The 16547-nt window shown below is 37.1% G+C and overlaps 1 protein-coding gene across 1 annotated transcript in view; it reads left to right on the top strand.

Annotated features, from left to right (window-relative positions):
• LOC126838449 (segmentation protein fushi tarazu-like) overlaps positions 1 to 14487 on the top strand; it is a 39410-nt gene extending 24923 nt beyond the window's left edge. The window contains exon 2 of the mRNA XM_050572858.1: positions 13298 to 14487. Coding sequence (XP_050428815.1) covers positions 13298 to 13677 — 380 coding nt within the window. The 3' untranslated portion in view covers positions 13678 to 14487. The remainder of the gene's footprint in view (positions 1 to 13297) is intronic.
• Positions 14488 to 16547: the final 2060 nt, after the last annotated feature.

Here is a 16547-nt window from a genome sequence, read left to right as displayed (position 1 = left end):
GTATTTAGGTGAGGGTATACGCCATAGATAATATTGTTGTCACAATTCTATCGATACCGCCAATATTATATGGTCAAGTTTTATAACATAACAAGCTTTAGAAATAGGATATAAAATATTTCATATTATGCATGGAGAAGTGTCCAAAGTACATCAATTATAAATCTGATCGAAAACAGTGGGCACGATGACCACATTAGCGAAATATTTCATCACGGGTCTGTCACTGCTAATTCGTAATCATTTATTCAACATAGGTTTTTAATTTTAATGCGACGTTTGTCAATAATTGTCAACGTTTTTTTCAAAATGTTTAGATACCTACTCGTTAACACTTTGTATTGTCTTCATCTGTGTACTTATTATTATCTAATACTATACATGTTATTCCGCTTAACAATGAAAATAAAAATTGCTTAACGCCGCCGTTTAGAGTTTAGTGTTTATATACCTACTCTCGGTTTAATGCTGTCTAAAGAAATAAAAATATGTTATTACATTTTCCAGCGAGCAGATTTTATTTTTACAGCTCATCGAATTAACTTTAAGACGTTAATCAGTGCGACGTAGGGCGCGTTTCTTTCAAGCAATTTACCAACTATGAAAACCTGTTTACTAGATCAAAACACAATAAACACGCATACCTATACGAAATATAGAAACAGTCGTGTCTCTCTGGTGTGGTGTATGTTCTTTTCAATGCAGCAAACGGTAGCTTCACTCGGTTCATCGAATTTAATACATTACTTTATATAGTGTATACTAATATGTCTAATAGTACCTACAACTCTACGATATCGACATGCAATCCAATTCAAAATCAAAATCACAAAGTGAATAATGCAATCAATTATTCTCATTATAATTATTATTTTTACATTGTCATTATTCAATGTTTTCTCTTTATCATTTGAATGGACTTAGTAGTTGGTTAATACTTATACATCATAGTGGATAATAAATAAATTTACGAGTGTGTGTCCTTTGTACATTGGTAGTCACAATAGTCAATAACAATTATCATTATCGACACGGAGAATATTAATTAACAGAAATTAATCAATTAAACATCGACATGACGATAAACAATTTCCATTTCTGTTGTGTACATTAACAGAGCGATAAACGTCATGCATATTCTTTAGTCAATTTCTCTCGTCGCTGTAATATCACAATACCATAATGCTTTATCTTCTATACCACCTCGCCAAAAACAAAAAACACCGCCGTGTTTCTCTCGTTAAAATTAATTACGTCTCCTTTCGACATTCATCATATCATTCATGTGCTCCAGGCACGCCATAACTGTTTGCATACTCTAAGCCCAGTTAATAAAAATATGCTACTGCTCGTATAATAATAACATAGTGTATGATAACAATAATAATAATTATTATTATTTAAGTCGGTACAAATGAAGCCGTTGTGTGTGTCTGTTCGTGTACGGTGGTCTTTTATATTACCTTGCTCGCCGAGTTAATACAAAACACTGACCAGATGTGTTTTGTGTATTTTTATTTTTTATTTTTATTAGGAAACGGTTCTTCTTTATACGTGTTATAGATAAATATTAGTAGGAAAACGAATCGATGAATGGTTTTCGTCGAGTGACGGCGGCGGTGGCGGCGTTTCAAAAAGATTCTTTTTACCGTGTATAACTTTTGCGTTTAAATTTACCTAGTATACGGTCGGAGATAATAAAATAAATAAACTACAAAATTACCGTCCGTGTAACCATGGGAGCCATTGCGTTTGTGGTTTAAAAAAAATGTTTTATTTTGGAAAGCGTCAAAAGGGCGTTGAAAATGACGGGGTACAACCGTTTTGGGGGTGTTTTCTGGAGTATGAAAATATATAATCTTTACGGTGGACCGCCAGGGACGTGGTATTTTGACATGATATTTAAGTCTCATTAGCAACGGACCCGAATGTGTCTGAAGTGGGTTTGGCTGCGGTGTAACGCGTACGCACAGAACATAAGAGTGCCGACCGAGTTAATATCAACAGGCCGGTCTGTAATTACGCACACTGAAGCCGCCACCATTTCCATTCGGCCGCCCTTGTCTTCTCGTACTTACATACACATCGACGGGTATCGTGTTTAATAAAAAAAAACCTGTTGTGTTCCATACTATAACACTACACCTATATACGCGCACAAATGCCAACGCAGTTTTCCTTTTAATGTTATTGCGCATTGCCGTGCTACCACAGTGCAAGTTTTCAAAGAAATGTGTTGGCCGGATTTTTCTGGTCCCGTCTTTCTTTGAGTTCATATTATAATATAATATGCGAGCGCGGTGATCACTTTTTTTTTGACAAGTGTCTCCGCGGTCGGTAATTAGTTCGAGTCTATCAATCTTTCCGCCCGACGTCTATTAATGTTTTGTTAATAGACAATTAGTGCGCGACGGCGGCAGCATCGCTTTTGAGAGATAATATGCGCCTCGACTGTTAAGACCGTCCTCCCTCTTCGCCTGCCGCAGACTGTGTATGTGTGTGTGTGTGCGTGTGTATGTATTTTTAACCGAGACACTACCACATTATATTATCATACGGCGAGAGGGGAAACGACGTGTTGACGGGTTCATTGTTTAAGGGATATAATGTTGTATTAATAATAATATTATTTAAAGAAAACAAAATGTTTATCACATCCTCCTCGGCGTTTCATATTTAACAGCGTAGAAATCCAATTAATTTGTCTGTACGCAGTTAGTGCAGGAAAAAATAACGCTGGTACTATTTATGACGTTCGTTATGTTCGTTATTAACACCGTCCGCATCATCATTGTTGCTACAACGTGTAATATGTATAACTACCAAAATATATTATATTGGCGACAAGATTGGATTCTGTAATAGCGCGGCGTTTATAATGAAATATTATATATTTTATAGACAAAAATTACACTTGTGCGTCTTGGATCACGAACAACGGATAGAACTTTTTACCAGATCCTGGCCACTTAGTAACATTGTATGTTATAGACGATAGCATGTGCATACTATGTGTGAGACGACGTCATTGCTGATCAACTCCCTTAAATGTACTTCAACCCGCTCTACTCCTTCTAATGTATTAATGTAAAATATATATTAATAATATATACATTTTATTGCAATTCGATAATTTTACCGGAAACGGCAAATCGCGAACAACCGGTGCACTGTTAAAACTAAATTACATGACTAGGTTAAGTAAAACCAACGCACCTGATTTAGTTAAATATTACTGCCGGGGGGGGGGGGGGCTCGTGAGCGTGATTAAGAGCACAATAACAATATAATATTTATACTATATATGTTACACATTATTATGAACAAGAGACCAGGTATATAGGAGCAGTGTGACGGCAGCAGCTGGTTGATTATACGGTTCGGGTGTTTGTGTGTGGCCTCTTCTCCTCCTCCGACACCTCTTTCGCGGCACCGGTAAAATTAAAGCCGTACCGCCTTTCCTACTATATATGTATACACACACCGGGCGATGGTTATTTTATTATTTACAACCGACCGTATATATATATATAAATATATTATACATAATAATATAATAAATATTGTAATATGGACATAATGAGAGAGACCGCGTAGGGGAAATATGACATCATTTTTACACGTAATAAATATGCATGCGCGCACTACTTTTTACCTTTTTCTTGTCTTTTTTTTTTTTATCCCCCTGAACTGGTAAAAATAAGATAAACCCGGTCTGCCGTCATATTAAAAAGAAAAACGCTCAGTACGGCCTCTCTGTTGGTCGGGCTTAATAGTGATTTATCATTTGACCGACCGGCGAGCGTGAAAGCGACCATAATAATACACACATACATACGCTGACTCGGAGAAAGAATATATTATTATGAGACCCGTCGTCGCCGTGTGATCGAGTCGGCGGTGACGATGCCTAAATACCCGCGCCAGGACCCCAGTTTACATGTTGTAATCCTTTAAACGGCCCGTAAGACTTATGCCTTACATACATAATATAAATAACAACAGTACATAAAAAAAACCACTTCCTACCCCCGCCGTCGACTTCATTTAATGTTTACAATGTTTTTTTTTATATACAGTATGTATGATACATTAGGTGTACAGTGTTTCGGTTAGTGTCTCCAAAAAAAATAAAACGAAAAAACACTTTATTCTCATGAGCGTTTAACCGATTTATTATCTAATAACTCGGATTGGCCGTGAAAAAGTAAAATGGCATTTCAACGAAATAATGCGTTATTTTCCCGCAACAATAAATTCCGAGGGGAGGTTAAGCCTTTAGGAACGGGTATTACCAAGTGGGGTGTGGGGTTTGAAGCCGGCGGCAAGCAATGAATTTTCGTACTACTTATAATGGGGTGGGTATTTTTGCAGTCACGTTGACGGTTCTCACTGGACGCACGTTCACTTGTAACATTCTAGTATTACAATATTAGGTATTAACGTCGTCGTGGAAATAAGGTTTTCTCGTTGGATTAATTGTCCGTGGCGAATCCAATCCCGGAGTAATTCAGCGTTTAAAACGTCTACAAGAACAGTATTCGGTATTACGAATATGATAGTAAATTAAACGGCCACCCGCGGCGTCGCGTTCGGTTTCAAAGCGAGAGGAACGAGAGGAGCTACCACGGCGCTGCCGGCGGAGGAGATCATTAAATGTCTTTTGCACCGATGACGCTTCTTTTTGTATTGGCCAATAACGCGTATACCTATAGCTAATAAGTAATAACGAATTTCGCGGACATCCTAATTTGCCCATCGGGTCCGGACGAGTTATTCAATTATATTTTTATAATAACACTATCATTATTATTATTGTTATCGAGATGAACAAAAAAAAAAAATGGCAATAGTTGGACCGTTAGGTTATAATAATATAAAGGCAAGTCTAAAGTGTCGAAGCTAAAAAACGGATGCAGACAAGGATATTGTATATTATAATAATATACAGACGTCACTTCGCTAACGTCCGGTAAGATTGCAATTCGTCGAGGTCAACGTCGTACGTTGAACATCGATAGACACCGTACAGTTATAATATTATCACATTATAATGGTGGATAACCAAATCGATATTAGGTAATTTATTATTAGATATTATTCCTATATACCTACATATATATTATATATAAGCATCACGGACGCTTTCACCGTCATAGCACACAGTCGTCGTTAGCTTTCGGGTTGATTACAATAATAATAATATCGATATTCACCATGAACACGTCATATTATAATATACAGAGTGGTAATAACATTCGAATTCGATAACGAGAATATGATTACCGGCGTTATAACAATACACGTATGTCGTAGGATATAGAATATAGGCGCGGAAAGCGCATTGTTTTACAATAATTATTATTTATTATTAGTTTTGTACACCGAACCGAACCGAACGGGGATCTTTATAAATCTGTCTTGGATCGCATCGCGACGGCTGTTGCTTTTGCCTAATGATATATATACACATAGCGGTGTGTTGTTATAAGAAGAACAAACGCTAATTAGTATTTGAACCGTACCTGCCAGCTATACACGCATTTCGTATATGTATATTATTATATAGTTAATTATCAAACACGAGCGAGATGCACAGCGACGAGGCATCGGTTTGACGGATGAAAAATGACAAAATAATAATAAAACGGTAATATAGGAAACAAGAATATCGTCGGCACCCGACCGAGGACCCCAGCTGATTGTGAGTGTTATAAAAAAAAAACCACTGGTATGGTAGTGCTAATTTTATAACGAGATGCACGATGGGTATGTATAATTATTATGAATACGGTAAATCGATGAACTCGTCGTCGTTGTCGTCGTATAGTCGGCGGCGGCTTTATCCTTTTCATGTGTATACTAATAATAATAATGATAATAGATGTCTGTCGTTATTACAGGGAAAAAAAAAAGAGTGGCGGACGAGTGATTGAGGAGAGGGTGAGAGGGGGGGGGGAAATCGGCGGATTCCATTTATTGGTAACCTCGTCACAGTGTAATCCGACGATGATTATGAAACCGGAGGTGCTAGTTAGCGGTGCGCTTTGTATTGCTTTCGACTGCTGCCGGCTAATATTGCCTTGTCACGTTTAATTCAATCTCTTATTAAAAACATGATACCTACGTCATCCGCCCGACACACACGTATATAGGCATAAAATTTCTCCCCCGACACATTTCATTCTCGTTTTTTAGTGTTATTTGTTTTTTCAAATAATTTTTTCCGATATAGGTGTACTGCGCAGGTACCATATGGTCGAGTTGATATTATTTTACACGAGAACCACTTTATAATAAACATTGTATGATCGGCATCGCCGCAGCTAATTACCCATCGAGGCCGCCGAGGTAGTGTATACAATTAAAATGTACCTTGCTATATTTCTGTGTACAGGTTACAGGTACGTTATATGATGAAGATTTTCGATCAGACACCACAATCTATCTATAATGTTATTATTGTATGTAGGCAAGACGTTATATACCCGCATGGCTTGTACATTATTATGAACAAAAGGACGAAACAAGATCGATCAGCGCCGAAACCATTAGAGGAGAGCACAACAAACGTATACTATACATAGTATATTATATAGGTTTATATTTTATACACACAGCAACTATATTACATTATCTTTAGACGTATTTTTACAAGACTGTGGCTAATTAATACGGCTGAGTCATTAATTGGTTCAGCGGGGATCCTTTGTTGTTCGGCCGACCTAACCTACGCGCGCCCGACCATTATAACGTACCTACCTTTATAATACATTGACGGATTGGACTTTTTATCGTGTTATGACCGACCAATAGGTGTACTGAATACACTTAGGTACACGTTTTGTACTCTAAGTGGCGCGGTGTCCACACAAAATTAATATCTAATAAATCGGGCACTAATAGTTGTTTCAACACACACACAAATATCATCGATATAATATTATGCCGCTCGTTCAATATTGAGGTCGCTAGTTTTTGGTGGTATATTAGGAGTAGATACGCGTTATCTGTCGCTCGAAGCCCCGCCGCATATTATAATAATTAAAATAAGTTAGCAGCGTCGAAGGGAAAACGCTGAAATCGTACAGTGTTGAGCACAGAAGACCTCCTCCTTCGTGTATATATGTATATTATATATAGGTATTAGGTATATAATATAAAGGGCACCGCCGCGGGTCACACATTCGGCTGTCACGGTGACCACCGAAGGTCCATTATGGATCACGTCTTCGACCAAAATAAAAATTCTATCTCGATAATATACTCGAATCTGTATTATATTGTACACACGCGTGCGCGCCTGTCACCGAATTTGGTACGGCGTGAATAATGACACGATAATAGAAAAAAGACAAGCGGACTAGTCGAAAGAAAAAAAAATGTCCGAGTAATTTTTAATAAAAATAATAAAAATATACATTGCGCGTGTTTAAATAATCAGTGTTGTTTTTTTTCCAATGTCGCACGACGGCGGTCGATCCCCTTTGGTCAGTATTTTTATTATAATATCATATTATTATTTTCCGCACACGATACGCCGCGGCAACGGCAAATGTCGCGGCCAGTCGATTTTTATTGCCTTTGTCACGGTACTAAACAAATTTCGCATAAAATTTCCGGTCTCGTTAATAATCGTAACGCGCGTGTAACAGTAGTGTATATTCAACGATGGGCGAGAGCGATCGTAAAGATAAAACAAATTCTGAACAGCATAGACTCGTTTAACTAATATGTTATTAGTAAATACACCGTAAGAGGTCGAAGAGAAAGAGGGGAACGGGCGATTATGCGGACGGCCATAAAAATTAATGTGCCTTTGGCGGAATTTTTTCTTCTCGGGCAACGTTCGACAGAATAATTTAGATTTATTTTTTCGCGAACCACGTTAGCCCGGTTAAACACACCCAGACGCAAAGGCTTATTAAAAACGAGGGAAGGGATAGGGTTAGCTAGTTACTGCCGCTTATTCAACGATAGCTGTAACAGAACTTCAAAATGAAGCTGCTGAGTATCTTGAGACATTCGCTCGTATCTACAGTGCATAGATTCTATACCCCACGCGGTAGTATAATGCTCTTAATGAGCTAGTGATTTTTTGAATCGCCGAGTTTCAGCAGACAGTACTGAATGCATACATCGTTTACTATATTATAATAATATTAAATTGGCGAATAATCATAACACTCAAGCTGTACAATAATCCAGTGGTGGTCAATGCGGTATGGTATTAGCGCGCGTAAAGAAAACGCTGCAATAACCGATATAACGCGGGGCGGTGTAAAATAACATAGAATAATATAATATGGTAGGTATAGGTATGCATAAAAATAATAAACCGGCCAGTGTTTAATAGGTGCCCGAGCAAGACGACAATTTTGAGAACCCACTCGCCGGAATGTGTCGGAGCCCTGGTCGGCTTGACGGTAATAAGAAGTGATACGATCAGAGGTGCCGCCTCTGCTATTTAGTCACACCTGCCATGCGCGGGACCTTTGATGTGGCCGCCGACATAGACGGCGCGCCCCGCGGCTATTACCCACCGCCGTGGCACCGCCGCCGCCGCGTAACTTACCGTAGCGCCGTAACACGACGATGTCCTCCTCCCCTCCGCTAACACCAATACTCGAACCGCCAATACCTGCGGATGCCGCCACTACCTCTACCACCTTCTCCACAGTCCACTACTAACCACCACCACCACTACTACTACTATTACTACTGCGCTTATTACTAACTATATATTACTCGCCAGTCGCCAGTTACTCATTTATATTAATCGTGCGTGAGCTAGGTATATATATGATTATGTAAAATAATAATATAATTACTGTTAATATAACAAAATATAGCGTCGGCGTATAATTAAATAAGCCAGATAATGACATCGTTTTAATCTAATACTATATAGTTGCATTTTATTTAATTATCGGTAAGTTAATATAATATTATTTTATCTATATTCCAGAAATAAATAAAACGATAAATAAATAGAACGACCGGAATTAAATATAAACACACGTCGTGTACAAAACGACCACACTGAGTTTGGAAAAACGGAAACCGACTCGTTGGAAATCTTTTCAGAGTATAAATAACACGAGCACAATACCCGAATACCGAAGATCAAAATAAGTGTGAGGTGGCCGACCATAGAGTAATTACCGAACCGTGACATCGGTCGGCGGTGTTTGCGAGACACACAGGGTAGTCTTGTATGTGTACACATATAAAAATGGACACAAAAGAGAAAAAAATATTTATACCTATCGCCACCCCCGATACTCTAATATGCGTCCAATTAACGGATCTAATTCAAGCATTTTTCGCAAAAATACAACCCTCTTCGCAGTTAGGTCAAGTATACACTGATACAACACACTCCATTACAATTAACTGTGGTTGTGTGCCGGTCTGCGCGGTATAATATTATGTACCTGTCATAAACATACAACGCAGACTTGTATATTATATTATTATGAATGAATTTCTTACAAATAAGCTCAAAGAGATTACAAATTAGTCGTACCGGATTTCGGTCGGTAGCTACTTCTTTATTTTTATGAACCAATAAAGCAGCAACCGCGTCAACCGGTTTTATTTTATTATTATGGTCTAGTATACGCTTTTGTTTTCAACCCTTGGTTTCTCCAATAAAAATAAAAACCTTTTTTATTAATAAAACAGAAATATAATATAGGTATGAAATTAACAATTCAACGATGTAACTTTTTTGTCCATTCGTCAATTCCTGTACGGGTTTGTACAGAGTATTCGTTAAAAGTCGCAGGAGACGATAGATTAAGATTCTGAGTAAGCCGCCAAATCGGCGCATACTTCCGGACACACCCAGTCCCTTAGGCATTTCACTTCACTGCAGTAGTTCATGAGCACGTATAGCGAGCCGACCAAGTACGCTGTAAAATCATCAGACCGTCAGACCACACGAGCCATTAGTGAAATACACTGACGATCGTCTTACATCCAATAATGGCGGCGCTAACGGCCGTCAATAACCACTTGGCAGCCAAATGCGGACGACTCAAGGCGGCGACTGTCGGGGGTTCCAGCGGATAGTCAACCGAATCGGCCGAGCTGCGCAACTTGAAAAACATTTCATCGGCCGGCAGATGAGGATAGTGGTAGTAGTATTCGTAATCGTTACCGTAAATATCGTTATTGAACTTGTTGTACACCAACCACATGCTTTCCGGGCCCCGGAAGTTAATGAAAATCATACTAGAGCGCCGCGCAAAGGTGATTAGCTAATAATTTATAACATATGAGCAAACCTAATCTGACCTATCTTTGTTGCACTTACCCGGTTTCTTCTACGAAACTTGCCAATACCAGACCCGACCAAATGATTATGAAGAGAAGCCAGAAAAACGAACACAACGCTAACGTCATGAACGATTCCTGTAAATACCGGGTGACATAATGATATAGTTTAATAAAAGTATACACGTCGAACAACTATACCGGTGGAATTTGTATGGCAATCAAATTAATAATACTTTACCTTGATGGCGCCGTAAAGCGCAGATCCCCATATAGCGGAAACAATAAGCGCGGCGAACACGACCAACTTGAAGCTGTCTGAAAAACAAAAAAAGTTGGTACATTATGTTTAAAACCGTGATAGCCGGTAGTGTCTGTGGTTGAAATACATACGAGGATAAGCGACTCTGTCGGAAATGTTCACCAAAAGCATGTTCCAAGCCAAATTCTACAATAGATAAATGAGCTTACCGAAGTTATCAAACATACTGGTACACGAACAAGGGCAACGCATTAGAATTTGCTTACCATGAAACCGAAAGCAAAAGACATTACGCTGACTTGTAAGGAAATGCGTCCGAACAAATTTTTTAGCGCCATCTTGGGTTAAGTCAGGTCTGATGCCTACAAAGAGATATTAATGATTGCGGAACGCGCGTAACGAAAAGGTTGTTTGTTAATCCAAAGTGATTTCCAACGTTACTATCTTTTCACACCTGTTTGTTTCCTTATTTACTAAAGATATATACCTATTACTGTGGGTTATATTTTTGTTGTTTTTATTTCACCGGTCTCGTAGCGTTGCCAATAAAAGGCATAGATGTATTAAGTATAATAATATAATATGATACAGCCGATATGTTATATACGATTTATTCTAATATGATTAAGTCGCATAACATGACGGGTGTCCTATAAGGGAGGTAAATCACATGCACTGGATTACGTAATGTTTTCAATTACGCAGACGATTGTTTGTCGGTCGACGATTGAAGCTTAAACTTAACCATAAAAGATAATCATAATTTTACAGCACCGCATAAACTTAAGAATTGTCTCTTTGTGAACATTATAGCAGACACATGAAATTATCAAAACGACATTTTTATTTTGTATCCGTTACACGGTTTTGAAACTAGACTTTAAACCACGTATCTTCTGTTGGACTGTGAAACCTTTGGCGTCGGCCGGGCCGCCGTATCGTCATCGCAAATTTCTTTGCACGTGAAATTCGCTTGGTAACACGTTAGTTCTTTGTAGTAGCTGTACAGTAGCAACCAGCTGCTTACCATGAGCACTGGGATCCGACCAACAGTTTTGGTGTTATTATACTATATCAAGTAGAAGAGTTTAGCTCGTGACACTCACCCGATGTCAGAGCCGCAGCTATGCCGTACACAACAAAGGCGAATAGTTGTCTGGACTCGCGCATTTCCTGTCTGAATCCCGACCAAGCCATGGTGACAGCTTCTTCTTCGGCGTACCCGGCAAAACGGTCTTCGGCCGGCACGTTTAGCGGAGGCTCGTGCGGAATATGATAATAATAGTCTAGGTCCGACTGCATGCTCCTCTGGTAGGGTATGGCGAGCAACCACAGTGTGACCGTGCACCGGCCCTCTATGCATAATTTACTGCGCGACAAAAACGAATGTAGTTTGAATTATTTGACCAGAAAAATTAACTAGAATGTATTGCTGCGTTACTTTCCCGACGACCGCATAATGTTTGACATTATCACCAGAATAATCCACAATGCCAAGTACCACGACCAAAAGAACAATGCCACCGACAGCAGCGGAGCGTTTTCCTGAAATTCAGACATAACATTCGTATCGTTATAATAGCATTTTGATGACACAGAATAGCGTGATTTTGTACACACCATTAGACCTCCGAGAAACGCTACGATCCAAATGATCATCATGACGCCCGCAAATAGCATAATTCCCATTTTCGACGAGCCTACAAACGATAAACGGTTTTATGTTGGGCTAAACCAAAATATCGGTCAGCTTACCCGTGTTTTGGATGTCTTCGGAAACCGCATTAACCACGACGATGGATATCGAAATAACCTAAAACAATAAATAATCGTTTAAACACAAAATACACTCAAGTCAATTTTTCTGGAGCTTGTTATTGGCGCCGATCCCTATTTGCGGATCTGATCGCAACAAACAAAATAAGTCCAATTTCCGTTACACATTTCTATATGTTAGACCATTACTTTCTCGGATCGCCCGAGTAAATCAGTTTTAGGTATAAGAATTCGGCGCCACTGAATGCTCGCTGTATATTTGCAATTTTATGTTTTGTATACAAGAAATGTGATCGCACAGTGAAGTACGCCGAGTTGCAGGGTCAAAAAGCAACACCATTGTTGAAGCTTAATGTTCATTGTTTGGGAGAAAAAACTGTTCTAAGCCGCGACGGTTATGGCATGTCGTGTTTATATATAAAATAAAAAATCATATGTTTACAGATGTGCGTTTAGCAATACACAGATGACTAATTGGCGGAAGTGAATTGGCCAGTAATAGAAAACAAAAATATGTATATATGGCATCGTTATTCTAATGTCGCGAGTTATACAATTTTATATCTGTCATGTCCTATAGCTGCTATTGCGGCTGTGATTGGTCACGGCCGTTGTTTTATTGGAGTGGACGTTTAACGTTCCACGCCTTGATCAAATATGTCATAAAGTATCTCGAGAAATACATGTAAGCCCTTGTTTTACGGTTGTCCCCGATTAACACACTAAATGCATGTCCGTGTGTACGTTTTTGCGTGACAATAAATAATCGTTTCCAAACGGCGCGACAGCTGAATTTTGTCCACGTGTACTCAACGTAGGTTGTTTACTCCGTTGCGAGATTTGTCCTGAGACTAGGCTTCTTGCTGATATCCTTAATAATTCATTGACATCAAACAAACATATACGTTTCTATTATATTATAATAAAGTGGTTTACCAAACAAAAATACTAATGAGCCTTTCTTTTGTCGTTTTACAGATACTAGTTCGAGTCATCTGAACCTGTTCAACTCGAGGGCGCAACCCAAGAAGAAACGCAAATCCCGCACCGCCTTCACCAATCATCAGATTTTCGAACTGGAAAAACGGTTCCTATACCAAAAGTACTTGTCGCCGGCCGATCGCGACGAAATAGCGTCCAGCTTGGGTCTGACCAACGCGCAGGTGATCACGTGGTTCCAAAACAGGCGAGCCAAAATGAAGAGGGATTACGAGGAACAGAAAAAGGACCGGGAAACATTGGCGGCCCTAAGCGAGCATAAGTTGTTCCTGGAGACAGCGCAAAATATGGGCATCCTTAAAAAGAAGACACAACCTACAGAGACCAGTTCGCCCGACAACAAGACGTTCGACGAATAAAATGCGGTTCCTGCTTCTTTCCTATTGTTCGAATCAAAAAAGAAATTACTGTTTTTTTCCCTTTATCCACCAACTCAATTAACATGCATCACAAAAAATTATTGTAATCATGATGCCGCGTGTACATATTATTATTATATCAATTACAACTAAGTTATGTTAAGATCTCATATATTATGTTCATTGCGCCAACGACGGTCTAATAACGCCACTCGTTTCCTCCGTTTGTGTAAAGCTGAGTTTAACGGACGTGTGTAATCAGTATATTTATTATATTATTATTAGGTAAATTATTTATCGGAGAGAAACAACTACTATAATGAACATTTTGTTAATGCGTTAAAAAAAATATATAGAATAAAAACCATGGCATCCTAGTCTTTCTATCGCTAAAGTATTGTGTTTATATTTAACATATAATATTATTAAAAAATTATGTGTACATAATAGTTATAAAATATCTAGCATATTGTACGGTATATCTGTAGTGTCTCTAAAATATTACACTATATTATATGAACCTAAATAATTATATTATAGGGAATCACTTTACTGTTTACAAATACTATCTAGTAGCGTTAAGGACTATTCAGGTAGCTGAATAAAAACTGTATGGTAAAACGTGAAAGTATTATCATGGTTAAAAAAAAAATTAAGCCTAATATGTTAAGTTTTTCGAGTTCGGTACACATAAGTTAAGTACAATGGTATTCGATTATGAATGGATGTATTAAGCGTTTAAATTCCTCACGTATAATAAATTTAAAATTTAAATTTAAAAAACTATATACTCTCATTATGTAATAACTAAGCGTGCATAAAAGTTATTATCTTGATATTATAAAATATTATTACGAGTTAAGTGCTTTGTTAAAATTGTTTTTTCGTTATGTATTTATTTTGTACTAAATTTCGTTAACCTAATACCAAAAATTATTTTTTTTTTTTTAGATCTTTTAGCACTTAATTATTGTATAAAACTATATATTATTATATATCGCATGTAAATATAAAAAAATATATATAAAAAAACATTTTTTTTTTTGTTAATTTTAAAATTTTATAACACTTTTTCTCAATATAACCTAGCGATGCTATTTCTGCGGTGTATATAATATAATATTTAAAGCGACTTTTTGCAACCAATAAAAGCTATTTATCTATCGTTTGCCTTACACATAAGTTTTATTAAGAAACTAATGATGTATTAATTCCGCTAATCATAATGACTTTTAGAGTTGTTGTTCAAAACCTATTGAAAACGTCAGCTCATTTTCTGAAATTTGAAGAACTCGGTAACGTTCAACGTTCGCACAGATTTTCCGATTGACGCCCAGCCTAACAACATATCCATGTTGAAATACATAATTAGACCAACTAAAAATATGGTTAATATAAGGACACAAGGAATGTATTTATGTATAGTTGGAAGAACTTAAGAAAAAGTTGGGCTAGTTAAACATTTAGTTTGCTGAACTAAATGTATAGTTGCTTTAACTTAACATTTAGTTAGCCACAACTATTTATTTAGTTATTCTAACTTAAAATTAATTGTGTCCCTATGTTAAATATTAATAAAGTCAATAAATTAAGTAATTAACGCGAGCAAAAAGATGTATTGTTAAGTTAATTTTAATTAAAGAATCTCTTTATTTATTATTATTCATACACTAATTATTATGTATGTATATCACCGATACTTAATACAATTAACATAAAAAAGTGTTCCGGAAAAATAAGAATTTTTATCGATATTTATAAAACCTTATCTTAATAATACAAAAGTGCAAAGTAGGATTGATTTAGACGGTTAATTTGCCATCGATGCAATAATATAAAGAATTAAACATTTTATACAATACTGTTCTATGTTTTACAAGTGAGGCAATTACATTAAAACTACCGGATCTGAATAAATGTCTAGAAAGTTAAATTTTTTTTTAATTAAAAAAAAACAATAAGCAGGTGTTGCAATACGGTTAAGGAATAAAAGTAATCGACCACCGCGGGTAAGAAATTAATTGTTTTAAACGACTCATTCGGTCGACTGTTGCTGAAACGCCGCGGCAGTAAAATAATACTATGCCTACACGTACTAATGTAATTAAACCATTATGAACTAATCGAAATGTGACCAGATAATAATGTACAATTTAAATTGAAAAAAAAGTTGTTTGTATAATAATAGTATTTTTACGGTGGAGTTATACATGAATGGCTCGCTGTCCGACCGCATCTTGCTCAGAGATGGTGATTTTTGCATTAAACTGTGAAATGGATTCTAGTTAGTGCATTTTGCTTCCATTTGAATTAGGTATAATGCAAAAAAAAAAAACCTCTTCAAAAACATCTTCTACCGTAGCAAATAATATCAAGTGTAATCGTTCAATTTGTAGCTCATTCATTATACGCCATTAATTTGGTGAAACAAATCGACCAAGTACTTCTATAGTTGTACAATTGGTAGGTATTTCATTAATGGCACACTCAGTGTTATACATAGAAACTGCAGTTTTTTAAAAAGCTTTACTCGAGTTTATATAAATACCATTTTCTATGGCTACTAATAGTATCAATTCAGAGCACAACAATTGTACAATTATACCGTCAAAAATTACAATTCTTCTTGTATTGAACATCAAAGCGTACACTGTAAAATAGCGTCAAATAACTGTCGTATACGAAATTGTCCAATACGCACAATAAACACACAGAAAAACTATAAGTCTGTTTTGATAAGTACAATACGAGTATTACTCTAATTACGATTCGCCGTATATCGGGGTATACAGTCAGCACTCCTGACCTAGAGCTAAGTTTATATCTTACCAGCACGCCTAGCCTAACCGTTAAGAAACGAGTTAGTGACT

This window comes from Adelges cooleyi, unplaced genomic scaffold (assembly GCF_023614345.1).
Source record: "Adelges cooleyi isolate 19-005CV unplaced genomic scaffold, UGA_ACOO_1.1 ACOO_flye_CR_arks_rails_tigmint_CR_PRNA_30, whole genome shotgun sequence".
Taxonomy (NCBI): Eukaryota; Metazoa; Arthropoda; class Insecta; order Hemiptera; family Adelgidae; genus Adelges; species Adelges cooleyi.
The sequence above is the reverse complement of the archived record's forward strand: the minus strand, read 5'-3'. Positions and strand labels throughout refer to the sequence as shown.